Source organism: Quercus robur, chromosome 1, assembly GCF_932294415.1.
Source record: "Quercus robur chromosome 1, dhQueRobu3.1, whole genome shotgun sequence".
Lineage (NCBI taxonomy): Eukaryota > Viridiplantae > Streptophyta > Magnoliopsida > Fagales > Fagaceae > Quercus > Quercus robur.
Window position 1 is genome coordinate 39,111,816 of NC_065534.1, and position 16,135 is coordinate 39,127,950.

Genomic DNA, 16,135 nt, shown 5'->3' on the forward strand with positions numbered 1-16,135 from the left:
TATGTGCACGCAGGCTTGTTTATGCATACGCATGATCTTGCCCAAAAATCATAACCCTAGTTTATCTGATTCTGTTTCTTATTTCCTTGCATGAATATGCTTCTGTTTTTATCCTCCTTTGTATGTATAAGTCTCTGTTTCATTGTTTGATTGTTTGTTTGGTTTTTGATGCTGCACAGAATCAATAGGCTGAATGTTCCGGCTTTGATGAGCTAATGGTTGTTGCGAAGGCTTGGAAGGATGAACACATTTATCAAAAAGGTGACCGAGGTTGACCGGCCAGGTCCTCTCCGATGGCTAAGTTAGTTTCTCTCTCGAAAATCAAGTTCCAACTTCTAAGGAGTAATGTTAGAAAAAACTTGCCTTTATTTGATACCGGATGGTTTTTATATAGAGAACCTTGGAACGGTTATTGATTTAGTAACTTCTCCCGGATTTGAGGAAATTAGTAAATTCTGAAATAACTTCCTCAACGGTTATAGAAGTTACAATCGCTGAGGGAAGTTAAGCATTTGTGAGGAATTTGTGGCGATGAATATGGGTTTGGTTCCCACTCTAGAATTCTGTGGTTCGAATCCTCAAGACATGTGAGTAAATCCATTCTTGAGAATTCCCTAAGTGTCATGTGGTTGTCCGTGCGCTTTGCCTATGGACGACTCCTTTGTCCATAGACGACCTTCTTGAATGTTTGGCCTTTGGTTCACAGACCACCCCTATGGACGAACTAGAGATTACAATTTTTGCTATCCCATCAGTTTTCACATGTTAAAATTAGGGGTTATCTTTCGTTTTTTTTTTTTTTTTTTTTTTTTGATGCCATGAACATGCATTCACATGTTCATGCTGTTAGAAATACATAGTTTGTATCGCATACAAAACTACGCAGTGGAAAATTAACGAATCTACTTCATTCGCAATTGATAATATGTACTATGTAAATTTCAGAATTTAAGAACAAGAGAGCATATCTTGGTGCGGTGAAATTCAAAACCAAAGATTAGAAGTACTTAGGAACACTTTTAATCTTCACTCCAATTCCACTTATGCCCAAGAAGTGTGGTCTCTCAATCAGTTTATATGTATGTGTTCAAGGGAGAATAAAGAATGGCTTACACTCACATACACACCATTTCATTCTCTTATAAAATTCTGTATGTTTCTTTCCTTAAATATAACTAATTATCTAATTGGACCAGCCTTTTGGACCATTCCAATTGGGTTTTAGTATGTAACTTAGAGTGGGACAAAAATGGACAAATAAGACACCAGCTCTAATGGGTTTTGGGCTTTTTCTGTCAACTTTTGAAAAACCCAAAATTACCATTAATTATATTTAATACCATTATATAAATATAATTGCACTCTAGGCCTTATTAATAAATTATATCCTAAGATTTCATTATACATACAACTCATAAAATATTTATAGTAATACAAAGTCATGAATGTTGACTGCTACTTTAGAAATTACTACATTTTAATCATTGAGTACCTAATTTAATCCTTTAAGCTATTCATCATATATTTATGAAATCCAATTTCATAAATATATACTTTAGTAACTTCTTACTAAAGTAGTTAGGTCTAATATTCTGAATAACCAAATCCATTAAACTTATCTCAAGAGAATATTTTATATCTCCGTTAAGAGATTATGAATTCCATCTTGAGAATATATGTTCATTCGACACTAAATGTGGCTGCCCAATGTACTAAGGTTTTGATCGTGACTTTAGATCTCACTCCTGATGTATAAAAGCAACCTACACATCATAATCAGGTTCATTATTCTCTTAGAATTAAGAGTTGATGTAAATAGAAGTCGTGAGATTTATTATTCATTTGACAGTCGTTAGTAGAATAATAAATCTCACAGCGGTTCAGTTCAATATGTCTTAATACTTAAAACATATCAACTAGAAGTCTTCACTTCCATGATCAAGACAAATTATCTTAGTTGATATGTTATAGTTTTCACAGATGAAATGCCCAATTTCATCACCGACTATGAACTAAAATTCTGAGTTTACAAAGAACTTATGATTTATATCTTCTGTGACTAGATCACATAAATCACATACTATGCATCTCATGGACAATATGATAATGTTCAAATATTCATGTTACCATTATTTTATATAATAATAAAACAACTTTATTAATCACAATATAATGTTATATATAATGTCATACATAGTATCATACAATAGGATTTAAAGGGCACATATCATAACAAATGCATTAATGCCATAGGTGCTGAGATGTAGCATGATAAGTAAGGAAAGTCATGCATTCATAGGTATACACATTTTGTTTTTAATCTTGTTTAAGATTAATGAACATGATGTGGTGGTTTGAATAAGCATGTTGTGTTCTTAATATCTTCTAATGATCTCTTGATGATACCATGATTAGTTTATTGCCTATGTTTCTACCTACAATATGATATGATGACATGATACTAGATGAATGCAAGGTGGATAATATGTATGATAATAACATGTTAAGGTTTATGTTATGATATGCCATGATAGATGAATGACTAGGTTATTTGAAATGATTGATGTCATGTTGTATGCTTAGATATATGCTAGTGTGTGTGTGAGTTAGAATGCAATATTGAGTATGTCTTTAATAGGGTTAAGACATAAGACATAATGAGAGGAACCCAATCGTAGGGTTGGGCGATTTTGGGTGCTTAACACCTTCTTAAAACTGTACCTAAACTCCGAACCCATATCTCTGTTAGTAAGATAAAAAATGTCATTTCTCAAGAGGACACTATATATATGGTTCCTAGGCCATTGCAAAAACTAGGTGGGGATTCTCTCTGTTGTGTCCACATGGGGGGTCGTACTTGATGTAACCATTGCCTTTCGGGGATGCCTAACATCAGGTAATAGATGCACTGGATTTGACAATCTGCCCTTCACGCATGCATTCAGCCAGCTGTCAAGATCAACGTTCTGGATTGCATGACCATTCAATTATCGAGGTGCACATGGATCAAAATGCAGAAGTAGTTGGCAATTTTCCTGCCCGAAGCATTAATTACTCCTCCCCTATAAATAGTGTCTGGGGTTCTCTGATATACTTTCTCTATTTCCATTCTTTACTCTCAATCTCATACTAGAGCCTTTTAAGTTCTAAGCCTTCTTCCTGAGAATACTCCTCCTCCTAAGAACGTCCCTTTTCTTTGTGGGTCTTCTAACCCTTTTTTCCTCCATTCCCTTTCTTTTCCATTAATGGGGTTCGTCCATTTAGTTAATATTGATGCCACCGTAGAGGCATTTAAGGCCAAGTACAATATTCCTTGAGACGTATTCATTGAATACTGTATAGAGGGGAATATAGAGGATCAGAGAGTGCCAAGGGCAATCTTCATTCCCCTTATGGCCGTCCTAGAAGGTGGGGTTAGGTTCCCTTTAGACCCTTTGTTACTAGGAACCTTAGGTTTTATGGGCTCAGCCTTGACTAGTGTCTACTTAACTTTTATAGGGTGATCGGCTGCAATAGCCGGTTAAATAGGCTCTACAACCTAAGATTCACCCACTATGACATAAATTTCCTCTATAGTTATTGTGTTAGCCTTAAGAACGATTACTACCTCAAAATTCGGGACCCTCGAATAAGGCTAATTTCTTGCCTCCCGGACTCTAACAAGAATTCCCAAGGGGAATTCATAAAGGTGAGTGGGAACTAGCTTGCTGATGAGCTCACTTGCCCAACTTCTCCTCGGAGGGCAGGTTGATAACCTTAGGTTTTGTTTTTGTATTCCCATTTTTCTTTAAACTTGCCATATTTTATATTGTGTTTTTCTACTTATTGTTCCTTGGATTGTCGCATTCTTGGGTGCACCCCCTCCTACATGGGTTCCAAGATTTGGGAGACACGTTTCGAGCGAAACACCCCCTGCTATTCTATAACAACGTTTGGTTGAAGGGATTCCTGCCAGACATTTTGGAGAATAAGGCTTGGTAAAGAGGTCCTTGTAGAAGAAGGATGGATTCCCCGAAGCTATTCAATGATGGTTCGGGGGATATAGTTTTTCGAGCAGAAGCCCGACATATTCCTATAAATGAGCCCAAGTAAGTTCAAACTGCCAAGGTGATGGTCTAGAGGAGGGACATTCAGCTTTCAGACTATTTCACAGGGGCCTAAGTTCCTGCGGGACAAACACCTCCTCCTCGACCCACGGTGGTGGCCCCCACCTATGGACGAAAAAGGTCGAGGGTTGTTGACAGCCCAAGGGGCCAAGCTAAAGCTCCACCTGAAGCATGATCCTCCTGCCACCCTTGTTGCAGCCGATCCACCAATCTCTCAGCCGGGAAGAAGGAAACCCTATTCGGATTTCAAGGAGAGGGCTTGGCTGCTTAGTAGCCTTTTTAGCTAAGCCAAGATCAAGGTAGTTTGGTGCCAAAGCAACACTAGAACTCCATTAGGGACATCAATAACCACTTCTTGGACCTCTTAGTGTCAGATAAGGAAATCCAGAGTACAAGTAAATTGGGGGTCTAGGCCTAAAAGCCAAAGCTTATTGGGAATGGATCACCACAATTGGTGTCGTCTGTGGGAAATTCCTACTACACTGAAGATCTAGAGGTGGTGGAGGTAACTACTAGATGAAGGGGCAACATACAGGTGAAGGGTCAATGGGGTTCGGCGGCAATCAATCTAGGGGCTCATCTCGGGCCCTTAGGGCGATGGAACAAGAGCGCAGGAGAGAGTGTCGTGGCCGAGACAGGCATAAGATTCAAGATGACCCATAAGTAGCGTCATCTAGAGGAGAAAGAACTATTTTGTACATACCAGAGGGTTCGTACCATAGTGATCGAGACTATGAGCTGGAAAGTCTTCTAAGGCAGATTAGTGAGTTGGAATTAAAGGCAAGGGGTAGGTGCCAAAGAAGGTCCCCTGAATGGTCGTCCCACAACCGTAGCTCGGTAAGCAGTCATTCGGAGAGACTATCGCACCAAAGTCACTCTTGGTTGTTAAGGGATAGGTTAAATGAGTCCAAAGATGGAGACTCGGTATCACTGAGGAGAGAAAAGGGTGGGCGCCTATACGCTGCCATGAACGCCATGAGCCAAGCTTTAAGAAGGATAGCCCGGTCGCCTTTTTTAGAGGAAATGAATGCATCGAGATGTCGAGACACTTCACTCACCCACCATTCACCTGTTACAATGGCAAGATAGATCCAGTGGAGCACATAAGTTATTTCACCCAACTTATGGCTCTTTATTCTTGGAATGATGGATGTAGATACCGTATTTTTTCTACCCTTGATTTGCATGGTAGACACCGAAAATTCCCAAAAAATACTATCTTTTCTCCATAAGACCACGGAAACATCTAGATTGACGTGACACAACCCGTTTGGGCATCGGAGCACTCAAAGTGCCTTGTTTTCGGTCAAATAGACCAAAATGAGTTGACCAAAAGTCAAACGAGGTCAAAATCCTCCTAAAACAACATTTTTCATGCTTTTATATCAAACCTAAGCCACTTGTAGACACCGTATTTTGTACCCTTTACGACTCAGGCTCCCGTTCCCCAATGATGCTGAAATTCTAAGACCCAAGGTTGGTTTAGGGCCCAATTAGATGTTAAATTGACTTGAGAAATGTTAAAATGAAAAATACAACTTTTAATGAGGAAATAAATCTATTTTTGGAAAAGTAAAGCTAAGGAAATCCTCGGCCTGTGCATGCAGGAATCAACCTTCGCACTTAGCCATCATGCATGCACACACAAGCCTGATCTTGCGTGCACATGTAAGGTTTCAAAAACTATAAAAGACAAGTTTTCTGCATTAAAGACTGAGGATTAGAACAAATCTTACATCGTCTGGGAGCTATTCCAAACCCCCACTTTCACAATATAAATAGTCATACATGGCACTTTTTCAAAACAGACAGAAATCCTAAGGGAAAACACTAAGATTCACTAGAAATAGTGAATCAAAGAGGAAGTTTTTCACAAAACATTCTCAAGTCAAATTTCTTTTGATTAAGGCATTTTCTGGCCTTGATTTTTGAGTTTAAGATTACTAATCATGTTTCCTATTGATTGTGAATAGATTTGACTGAGGGGAATGATCAAAAATCAAGCTTGAAAAACCTTTATTTTTAAGGTATTAGTCTAAACTTTCTTTTTCTTTTTATGCTTTAATCATTTTGTTTGCTTCAGTTTTTTTCATTATGTGTTTTAATATGTCTATGTAGTTTAGGTTTTTGTAGTTTTTTTACATGTTAAAGCATGTTAGGATGTTATATTTATTGTTTTGAAGCCCTGCTCTATTTTTTGTGTTGCTAGGATTTCTGGGGTGGATTCCAAGTGCGCATAATCCTGCCTACGCACGTAGGCTAGATTATGCGCATGCAGGCTTGTTCATATGTGTGCATGATCCTACCTAGAAACCCTAACCCTAGTTTATCTTTTTTTGTTTCTTATTTCCTTGCATAAATATGCTTCTGGTTTAGTCTTCCTTTATATATACGAGTCTCTGTTTCATTGTTTGTTTGTTTGTTTTTGTTTTTGTTTTTTTTTTTTTTTTTTTCATACTTTAGAATTAGGGTTTATATTTTGTTTCCTTATTTTGATGCCATGAATACGCATTCACGTGTTCATGCATTTATGCCATGGGTGTTGAGGTGTAGTAAGGTAAGTGAGGTAAGTCATGCATTCACATAAACATGCATCTTTGAATATGATTTTGCTTTGATAATATAGATGAACATGTTTATTTGGATGAGTTTTCCTTAATGTATAGATGCAATCATGTGTTTACTTGGATCTTTCTATACTTTGTGTAACATGATTTGCTTAAATGCCTATGTTTCTGGTTTAGGTTAATGATTATATGTTTCTGTCTTGAATGTGATAATGCTAGATGAATGCTTGATTGATATGAGATACCATGTATGCTAGGTTTGAGTTGTGATATGCCATGATAGATGTATGCTTACGCTTGGGTTGTGATATTTCATGATATATGAATAATTAGGTTATGGGATGATTGATGCCATGTTGTATGTTTAGATGCATGTTAGTGCGTGTGTGAGTATAGATGCAATATTGAATGTGCCTTTAAAAGGTTAAAACATAAGACACAATGAGAGAAAGCCAACCTTAGGATTGGGCAGTTTTGGGTGCTTAACACCTTCCCAAAACCGTACCTAAACTTCGAGCCCATATCTCTAGTAGTAAGATCAAAAAGGTCCTTCTCGAGAGGACGCTATATATATGGTTCTTAGACCATTGCAAAAACTAGGTGGTGACTCCCCCATTGTGTCCACATACGGGGCATCTAATGCTCGAGGCTATGGAATAGGAGTAGTGTTGGAGTCACTAGAAGGTATAAGGGTGGAACATTCACTTAGACTAGGCTTCTAGGCCTCGAATAATGAAATCAAGTATGAAGCATTGGTAGTCGAACTCCGAGCATTAGTGAAGGCAAAAGCTACAGATGTGGAAATCTATTCTGGCTTGTGTTTGGTGGTAAGTTAGGTCAAAGGAGATTTTAAGGCAAGGGACCCGAGAATGACATATTATCTGAAACTAGTCCGTTCATTGCAAGCACAGTTTAGATCGGTGAAGGTGACCTAGATTTCTAGGGGGTGAAACAGCCACGTGAATTCCCTACCCTCCCTAGCTTCATCCATGGGGAGTTCTATACCTTGAACCATTTCTATGGAGTCATTGGAATCCTCAAGCATCAATCATCAAGAGCATTTTCAAGTTGCGGTCGTGGTTGTTTCCCTGAGCTAGATTGACCCCATCATTTCATTCATCTCAAACAGAACCCCTTTGACGAACAGAAGGAAGCTGAGAAGATACGAAGGAAATCTGCCAAATTTTGGTTGTTGGCTGAGAAGAAGTCGTACTGGAGATCAAATGGTGGGCCTTATTTGTCATGCATACACCTAAAAGCCATGGATGGATTTCTTGCGAATTGCACGAAGAAATATGTGGGAGCCATATAGGTGGTCAGTCCCTAGCTCATCGAGCAATAACTCAAGGGTATTGATGGCCAAATATGTAGAGGAATATCGCAGAGTATGTCAAAAAGTGTGATCAGTGTCAGAGGCATGCATTAAACATCCATCATCCGAAAGGAATTCTTAACCTGATCTCTAGCTCATGGCCTTTCACATAGTGGAGGCTAGATATTGTGGGCCCTTTCCCTAGGGCCATGGGAAACAAGAGGTTTTTGATAGTGGCGACCGATTATTTCACCAAATGGGTAGAGTCTGAGGCTTTGGTGAACATCTGAGACATTGATGTAAAGAACCTTTTTTGGAAGAACATTGTGACTCGATTTAGGGTACCAGAGACATTGATCTCGGATAACGGGTTGCAATTTTATAGCAAGGCCTTCAGAAAATATTATTATGACCTTGGGATCAAGAATAGATATTCTACGTTGGCGTACCCTCAGAGCAATGGGCAAGCCGAGGCCACCAATAAGACTATTATTAACGGGCTGAAGAAGAGGTTAGAAAATGCCAAGAGAAAATGGGTTGAGGAATTGCCCAACGTGCTATGGGCCTACCGAACTACTCCTAGGAGATCCACTGGCGAGACCCCTTATTCCATGACTTATGAGACTATGGCAGTGATACCAATGGAGATCAGCTTGCCAAGCATGAGGACTATGAGTTTTTCCCCTGATAAGAATGACCAATTTATGATTGAGCAATTGGACTTCATGGAGGAAAACAGAGAGATAACATCTATCTGATTGGCCAACTACTAGTAGAAGTTATCTAGAGGGTATAATAGAAACATGAGGCCAAGAAAGTTCATTGCTAGAGACCTTGTCTTACAAAGAGTGCTGGGGAGCATAAAGGACCTTAGTTTGGGAAAGCTAGACCTAAATTAGGAAGGCTTGTACTACGTTACTACGATGGCGGGCACTGAGGCTTATTACTTGGAAGATTTGGAAGAGAGACCCCTTCCTTGACTGTGGAACGTAAGCAACCTCAAGAAGTATTTCTACTAGCATTAGTATAGTTGTATTATGCATATTCGTTTATGTAAAGTTGTTGTAGTTGTCTAGTTATTTGTATTTAATCATAATGAAGCATATTGTAGGCAAGTCTGAGGATATTGAATAAATTCTAAACCTAATAATTATCAAGGATAAAAGCCTAGCCTCGACCTGACCTCGGTCATCGACTAGGTGGAAATCTAATAATGTTGTCAACGATAAAAACCTAGTCTCAGCCTGACTCTGGTCACCGACTATGTGGAAACCTAAAAAATTATTAAGGATAGAAACCTAACCTTGGCCTAACCTTGATCACCAACTAGGTGGAAACCTAACTAAGGACAGAAGCCTAGCCTCGACTTGACCCTAATCACTAACTAGGAGGAAACCTAAAAAATTTGTCAAGGAAAGAAGCCTAGTTTCTACCTAAACTCGGACACCGATTAGGTGGAAACCTAAAAAATTGTCAAGGACAGAAGCCTAGCCTTGGGCTGACCTCAGACACTGATTAGATGAAAACCTAAAAAATTGTCGAGGACAGAAGTCTAGCCTTGACCTGACTCCGGTCACCGACTAGATGGAAACCTAAAAAATTGTCAAGGATAGAAACCTAGCCTCGGTCTGATCTCGGTCATCGGCTAGGTGGAAACCTAACTCAAGACAAAAGCCTGACCTTGGCCTGACTTTAATCACTAATTGGATAAAAACCTAAGTAAAAAAAGGGGGTAAGGGAAGGTGTAAACATTCAAGGGTTGAGTGTCATGCAAATAGTCGTGGGTCGAGTGTTGTGCTAACACTCCTCTTTTTCTGTTATCAGCAATTAAGTGTCATGTCATCAGGGTAAAAAGTAAGTAAATGATTCTAGGCACCGAACAGAAATTCAACTGTGCAAATTTGAAAGATACATCAATAAATCAAAAGGGCAATTGTTCTATTGAAAATTTTAAGGAGTACAAAATAAACAGTAATAACAAAAAAAACAAAAAAAAATACAATTTGCAAGAAGTCCTAGTTAAGCATTGGGGCTCTGCTCAGTTATAGGGGGAGCAAGATTGGGGCTTTGCTTGGTGACAGGGGAAGTAGGATCGGGGGTAGCCTCAGTAACTTCTGACTGGACGGGAGCCACGAGGGGTTGAACGGTCCTTAGAGGGCTCAGATTGTCCATGTCGATGACATCGGTGTTAGTGGTGTGAACTTCAATCTCTTCTAGGAGTTTACAAAAATTAGGGTTATCTTCTTCTACCCTAGCCTGCCCTCCCTGAGGGACTTCTTCAACTGGTGGGTCCTCGGGCAGGGGAACCTAGGATAGGTCCCTGAAAGGGGAGGCCAGAGGGAGATTTATAGTGTCAAGGGCAGCCACCCACCCCCCTAAATATCCCACTAGCCTTGCCTCCCTTACGACCTTGGCCTCAGAGCACTAGATGTCATCAAAGCCGAGGTCGTAGTTGTCATGCTTAGCCTGCTCTAGACCCCTCTTCGTGGCCGCAAGCTCTTCATGTCGAGCCATGATCACGCTTAAAGCTTGGGCCAGCTTGGTGTCAAACTCCTCGATCTTCCCCTGTAGAACCCCCCACCTTCTAATCGGCCGAGGCTTGTGCCCTCTCGGCGGGAGCCAGCTTCTTCTCAACTTGTGCAACCTCTCAGTTCTTCTCTTGGAGGGTGGATTTTGCGACTTGCCATAGGGCCTTCTCACCGTTGGCCTCTTCGTTGGCTTTCTTCAATCGATCTTCGAGCAAATGCACCCCCTACGTGGCCTGTGATTCAAAAAAAAAAAAAAAAAAAAATAGTGCTAGGGCTATAAGGCTTAAATATATATTAAGTTATTGAAAATTGGTCGAGGAAAACCCTCACTGCTATAGAGTGCCACTTAAGGTTGAGGATAATGTCTTCATTTGCAATTTCCTCCTAGAAGTGCACGTCCTCGGGCAGCATTAAGGCCTTCTTGAGGTTGTCGGCCACCTGTTCGCCTTCGCCCTTCCTCCATGTTCGTATGGGGCCTCATCCTCTACTCCCCCACCCCCGGGTTACCACCATTCCTTCACGCTAGGTGAACAGCCCCTTCCTGTCACAATGGTGATACTCGTTAAACACTTTTTTACGATTAAATTTTTGGGTCTTAATTAATATTTTTATATTGCAAGACAAATAAACAAGACATTTTATCGGCCAATAAAAGAATTTTTTCTCCTAAATGAGAGACCTTAATTTTTTTTTATTTTATTATTAGGTGGCTTTTTTCAATTTGGGGCTTAGGCCATTGCCTAAATAAGTATTCTTGTGGTTAAGCTGCCTGGCAGTTATAGAAACAAAAAGGTAGGTAGTAACAATGTATGGCCTCACTGAAAAAAAAAAAAAAATGTCACCTTCAGTATCGAGTGTTCAAATCCTTTCTCACCCAAATTAACAGTTACTGAGGCGATCAATTTCGTCCGTATCTTCTTAAGCCGACTTAACATTAATAATAAACTTCCATTGCTTATCACTTAGAAATCGTCTTGCCAGCGAAGCATATATAATAAGGCCAGTAAGTTTTTTAAAGCCCAATCCTCAACCCGCCAATAATAAATTCCCTCCAAAATGTCAGACTCAGACCCATTGGCTCAGCAAATCTGCCTCTTCCGCTCCCTAATCAAAAGCAGAAGGTGAATCACTCTTCCTTGTTCCCTTTAAGTTTAACCCTACCTAATTCATTCGCAAAATTTCAATCTAATTCTTATTCTTTGCTCTCTCAATTCCTCTTTTCGCAGACTCGACGACGCAGCTCTTCGTATCCTCGAATCTCTTTTGGTTTCCAAATCTGTGAAATCGCTCAAGGAAGTCCAATCCACCTTGAGAGTCTTCCTCAGATCCGAATCTCTCTCCGCCATTCGCGAAATCGCCTACAAATCTGTCCACCAAAAGCTTATCACCCTTGAATTCTTCGTCCGCGCTTTCGCTCTAATAGCCGACGTTGAGGCACTTACTCTTTTTCCCCTCACACATTAATTAAAATATGTTCTCAATTTGAATCATTAATAATTTGCGTGAGAATGCATACTGGAATAGTCAATATAATAACTGATTACATTTTAGCTAATTTTGGTTTTACCGATCGAGATGGCTGGCCTGAAACTGAATTAGGAGATGTTGAAAGCATTGTTTCGATTTCAATCTGAAATCGTTTGAATACGCCTGGAATTTGAATTTGTGATGATTAATTCAGGTTGTGTTTGATTAATTAACTTTTGAAAGCGCTTAATTATGTTACTTTAAAACATTCTGATTTAGTTTTATTATTATTATTATTGTTTTAAAATCTAATTTTTCTAAAATATATGTTGTTATGAAATTACTCGGCTAAACTGTGTTACTAGGCCTTTGTAATTTGTAATGCTAGATCTGTATCGATGATCCATGATTGTTTATTTATTTTAATTTCAACTGAATGCTTTCAGAGTTGCTTGGCTTTGAGATACGAGGCCTTGCATATGCGGGAACTCAAGTCTACAAGTTGCCAATGGCTAGAAGTTTCTTATTTGGAATGGCTAAATTTTGCCGAACACTCGTTGGATAATGGTTTCTACTCTATTGCTGGAAAGGTAATCTCTATATTGTTTTACTTTGATTCTATTCTGGTGCTACTTGAATTTACGAGTCGCTAGAGTGGTAATCTTATTTTGGGAAACTGCGATGCCACGATGAGCCTTTTTTGTATCAAAAACATCAATTGTAGTCTAAGAAGCATGGACACAAACACAAGTGACATGATGGGAATATGACAACTAGTTAATTAATATTATATATATTATATATATATATATCTTGAGGTATATTTATTTATGGTATAATTACTATTTACCTTTGTCCTTTATTTTAAGATGGTCCCTAAGGTATTATTTAAGTTCTTAGGGTCTGCTTGTTTTGCGCGTTTAGCGTTTCAACTGTTTTTTATTTTTTAACCAATGTCTATTGCACCGCAAATAAGTATGTGAACAGTAATTTTAAAAGTGAACAATAATCGAAAAATGATTTTTTATTATTTTTAGTTTTCAACTTTCAGTAGAATAAGTAGTATTCAAATGCACACTTAATCTTTTTATCTTATGTCAAAAGACTCAAAATAGTCATTACTATTAAGCAGTGCATGGAAAAGTTTCATGTAGCAAACGATAATATATTTGCCTTGACTAGATGTCACCTGAAATGCCACATGGCCTTTTATGTTTATTTAGACTTTTTGGAATAAATAACAAATATTCAAATCTGTAAAAACATATCTAAAACCAAAGGAATTCTTAAAAGAAAAAAAATACAGCATGTACAATCTAAAGTGTCTTTGACGGACACACCGGAGGTTTTGGGAGTATCAGTGGTTCTTAAATTGTAGTATGTTACATAGCATTTGGAGGTGCATATCCATAGTCTAGAATGGGAAATCAGTGAACGTTATATCTGTCCAGTCTTAGGATTCCCTGAATGCTGTTAGCTAAATTTTAAATATTGTGAATTTTGATGACTACAAATATCTATAATGGGCCAACTTATTGAGATTGCCCTTGAGCCTATGAGTTTTCAGAATTTTTGAATTTTTTAGCAATTTGATTTGGTATACACGTGTAACGTTGGTAAAAATTCTATCCATCCTAATCTTGAAGGGAACTTGATAACTTTTGTAGTGGTCTCATGTGGTCTTTGTTAAGACGAATTAACATTTTTTTTTTGTTCTGTTTTGGTGATAATATCTTGTTATTTCTTTTCGTTTCCATGTGCTTAGAGCTCTATTTCAAAGGGATTCTGTTACCTTTCCATTCCAGATGTGACTCTGTCCTTTCATCTGGCCCTAAAGTCCATGTTTAGAAAATAATCTCATATCAGCAATGTAATATGTAAATGTAAATATAACTCTATTATCTGATTGGTTATACTTGCTGTATTTTCTACCTTACTTTATGCAATATCAAGATGGGTTAAAAACTCAAATCTTGGGACTTTTATTTTGTGTATGTATTAGGTGATCTAGTTTGAAATCATGGGCAACTTAGTGGTTTCTTACACTAATCTCAGTCTTAACTGTTGACCTTTTCTTTTGCAGTCATGTGAAAATGCATTATTATGTCTTAAGAAGACTGATATTGCAAACCCCAAAATAGATGAATTCTTTGAAAGTGTGCAAGTTTATGAAAAAATAAAGAGACTAAAAGATTTTGCTATGACATCAGCCGCTTCACGCTCTGGTAGGTCTTCTTTATTTGTGCAAATTCTTTGCAAGCTTTCTTCGAAGGGAAAAGAAAACTTTGAAATTTTTGTCCAATTGATTTGAACATATGATAGGACTGACCGGCTCTCAGAGTCCTTTTGGGCTGGTTAGATGTAGCTGCTGCCAAGCTGTTTGATAAATGTTTTTGTATCCACCTTCCCAACATGGTCAGTTCGAAGCCAGCAACTCAGTTACTTTAGGGTTAATTTAGATTCCTAGATGGTATGCCATCTGCAAGATAACCTGATTTTGCTACAAACCAAATATTAATGTTAGCTTTGATGCCAACAGCCAATAGATGGGATTCATTCACAGAAGCAGATAAAAATAAATCAAACCCCTTGTACCATCATGTTGAATTTGTGATCCATTGCATTGATAAGGTTGTAGTTGGCTGATGACCCTCAATACCATAGGAAAACCTCAGAGTTCTGCTTACGACTGATGGTGCAATTTTGTAACTATCTATCAAATGCTTGGAACCATATAATGATATTACATTTTCGTTTCATAATCTGTAAAAACTCCCCTTCCACAAGAATATGGTTTTTCTCACTCTCATTCCTTCCCTTGGAATCAAACCTCCTTTATTCTCTCAGTTTTATGTTGTATTTGTTATGTGCCTGTAATTCAGTTGATGATGATGATGACAATAACGAAGAACATTTAAGTATCGTAAAAAAATTCATGTAGGGGAAAGACAAAGGCTTAAGTTATGGTTGTGCCAGTAAGTGATGTGTATATGGAAGGAGAAATAGTTATATACTTATATACGGAATTAGCATGTTTTGAGCTTGACATATGGAATACATGTTCTGAATAAGGCAGGGATCTTCAAAATGACATCTCATGTTGCCTTTAGGTGGTGGCACTATTGAATTATCACAATTTTCAACAACATAAGTATGAAACGGAATACTGGTTTAATTGTGCATCATGTGTATCACAATTAACTGCTTTGGCATACTGTTATCTGAGGCCCTTGTAAATTATTTTTGGTAATACATCTTTTCAATTGTTTGTCGTATAGTTTTGATCTCCCAGAATGCAAGTGCTTGGATAGTGCACTTGTTAATGTTGTTCTTATTGTCGTTTGTTACTTTTCTAGTTTTCTTTATTGAAAAGAAGATACTAACTTTTTTCATTAGGATATTTCTATGGGGTTTCATTTATTTCTGTCTGTCATTGATGGTTAGAGAAGTATTGGCACATGATCAACCATTTCATAATGCATGGCTTATGAAGTTATGATATTATTTACCTAGTCGTGTTATTTATTCAGACTGATATCTTTAGAAAGTGAGCTAGTGTCAGGACCCAGAATGAAGTGCTCTGGGTCTAATGAGAGTTACTTTTCTGTACTAATCTATCTTGGTTCTGATCTAATGGCAATTAAAATCAATTCTTTTTTTGGTTGGGAATTAAATAAATTTCAAGTTCCTAAGACATCGCATTTAAGGGCCCCTTTCAGTCATTTGATCAATGTAAATTCCGTCTTCATTTCAGTTCAGGCGCAAGCTGCAGAGTACTTGACAAAGAAGAGGACTGAGAATGGAAAAATAATACTTCCTTCATTGTGTCAAGAGACAAAATGTGTAGCAAGCACTATGTTCAGAATTGGAATCAAGAAGAGAAATGAACGAAAATTGCATGACCTGCAACGTACTACCAGTAAATCATAAACCATTCAACTTTGAGGTCATTGCATTCTGGTCCCTTCCTTTTTTGGTATTTTGGAAGTTAGTGCCTTACTGGATTTACATACACTTCATGGTAATTTAGGTGGCACCTTATGGATTGTAATGATGCGCTTTTTTGGATACGGCTTGTTCATGTTACTAACTTTTACTCAAATTTTGGAGGTTTCTGCTCAAACTTCGAAGGACCCAATAATTCGTCCAGGGCTG

The 16,135-nt window shown here is 38.2% G+C and overlaps 1 protein-coding gene across 1 annotated transcript; it reads left to right on the forward strand.

The window, feature by feature from the left end:
* The first annotated feature begins 11,469 nt into the window (after positions 1 to 11,469).
* On the forward strand, positions 11,470 to 16,103 carry LOC126689446 (protein DOUBLE-STRAND BREAK FORMATION). The gene is made up of 5 exons (XM_050384642.1): positions 11,470 to 11,634; positions 11,740 to 11,947; positions 12,427 to 12,570; positions 14,064 to 14,205; positions 15,735 to 16,103. The coding sequence occupies exons 1-5, from the start codon at positions 11,570 to 11,572 to the stop codon at positions 15,908 to 15,910; spliced, it is 735 nt and encodes a 244-aa protein (XP_050240599.1). The 5' UTR covers positions 11,470 to 11,569; the 3' UTR covers positions 15,911 to 16,103.
* Positions 16,104 to 16,135: the final 32 nt, after the last annotated feature.

Coding starts and splice junctions, on each gene's coding strand:
- LOC126689446 (XM_050384642.1), top strand. CDS start 11,570: ATGTCAGACTCAGACCCATTGGCTCAGCAAATCTGCCTCTTCCGCTCC. Junction 11,948..12,426: donor CTCTAATAGCCGACGTTGAG/GCACTTACTCTT, acceptor GAATGCTTTCAG/AGTTGCTTGGCTTTGAGATA. Junction 12,571..14,063: donor TCTACTCTATTGCTGGAAAG/GTAATCTCTATA, acceptor TTTCTTTTGCAG/TCATGTGAAAATGCATTATT.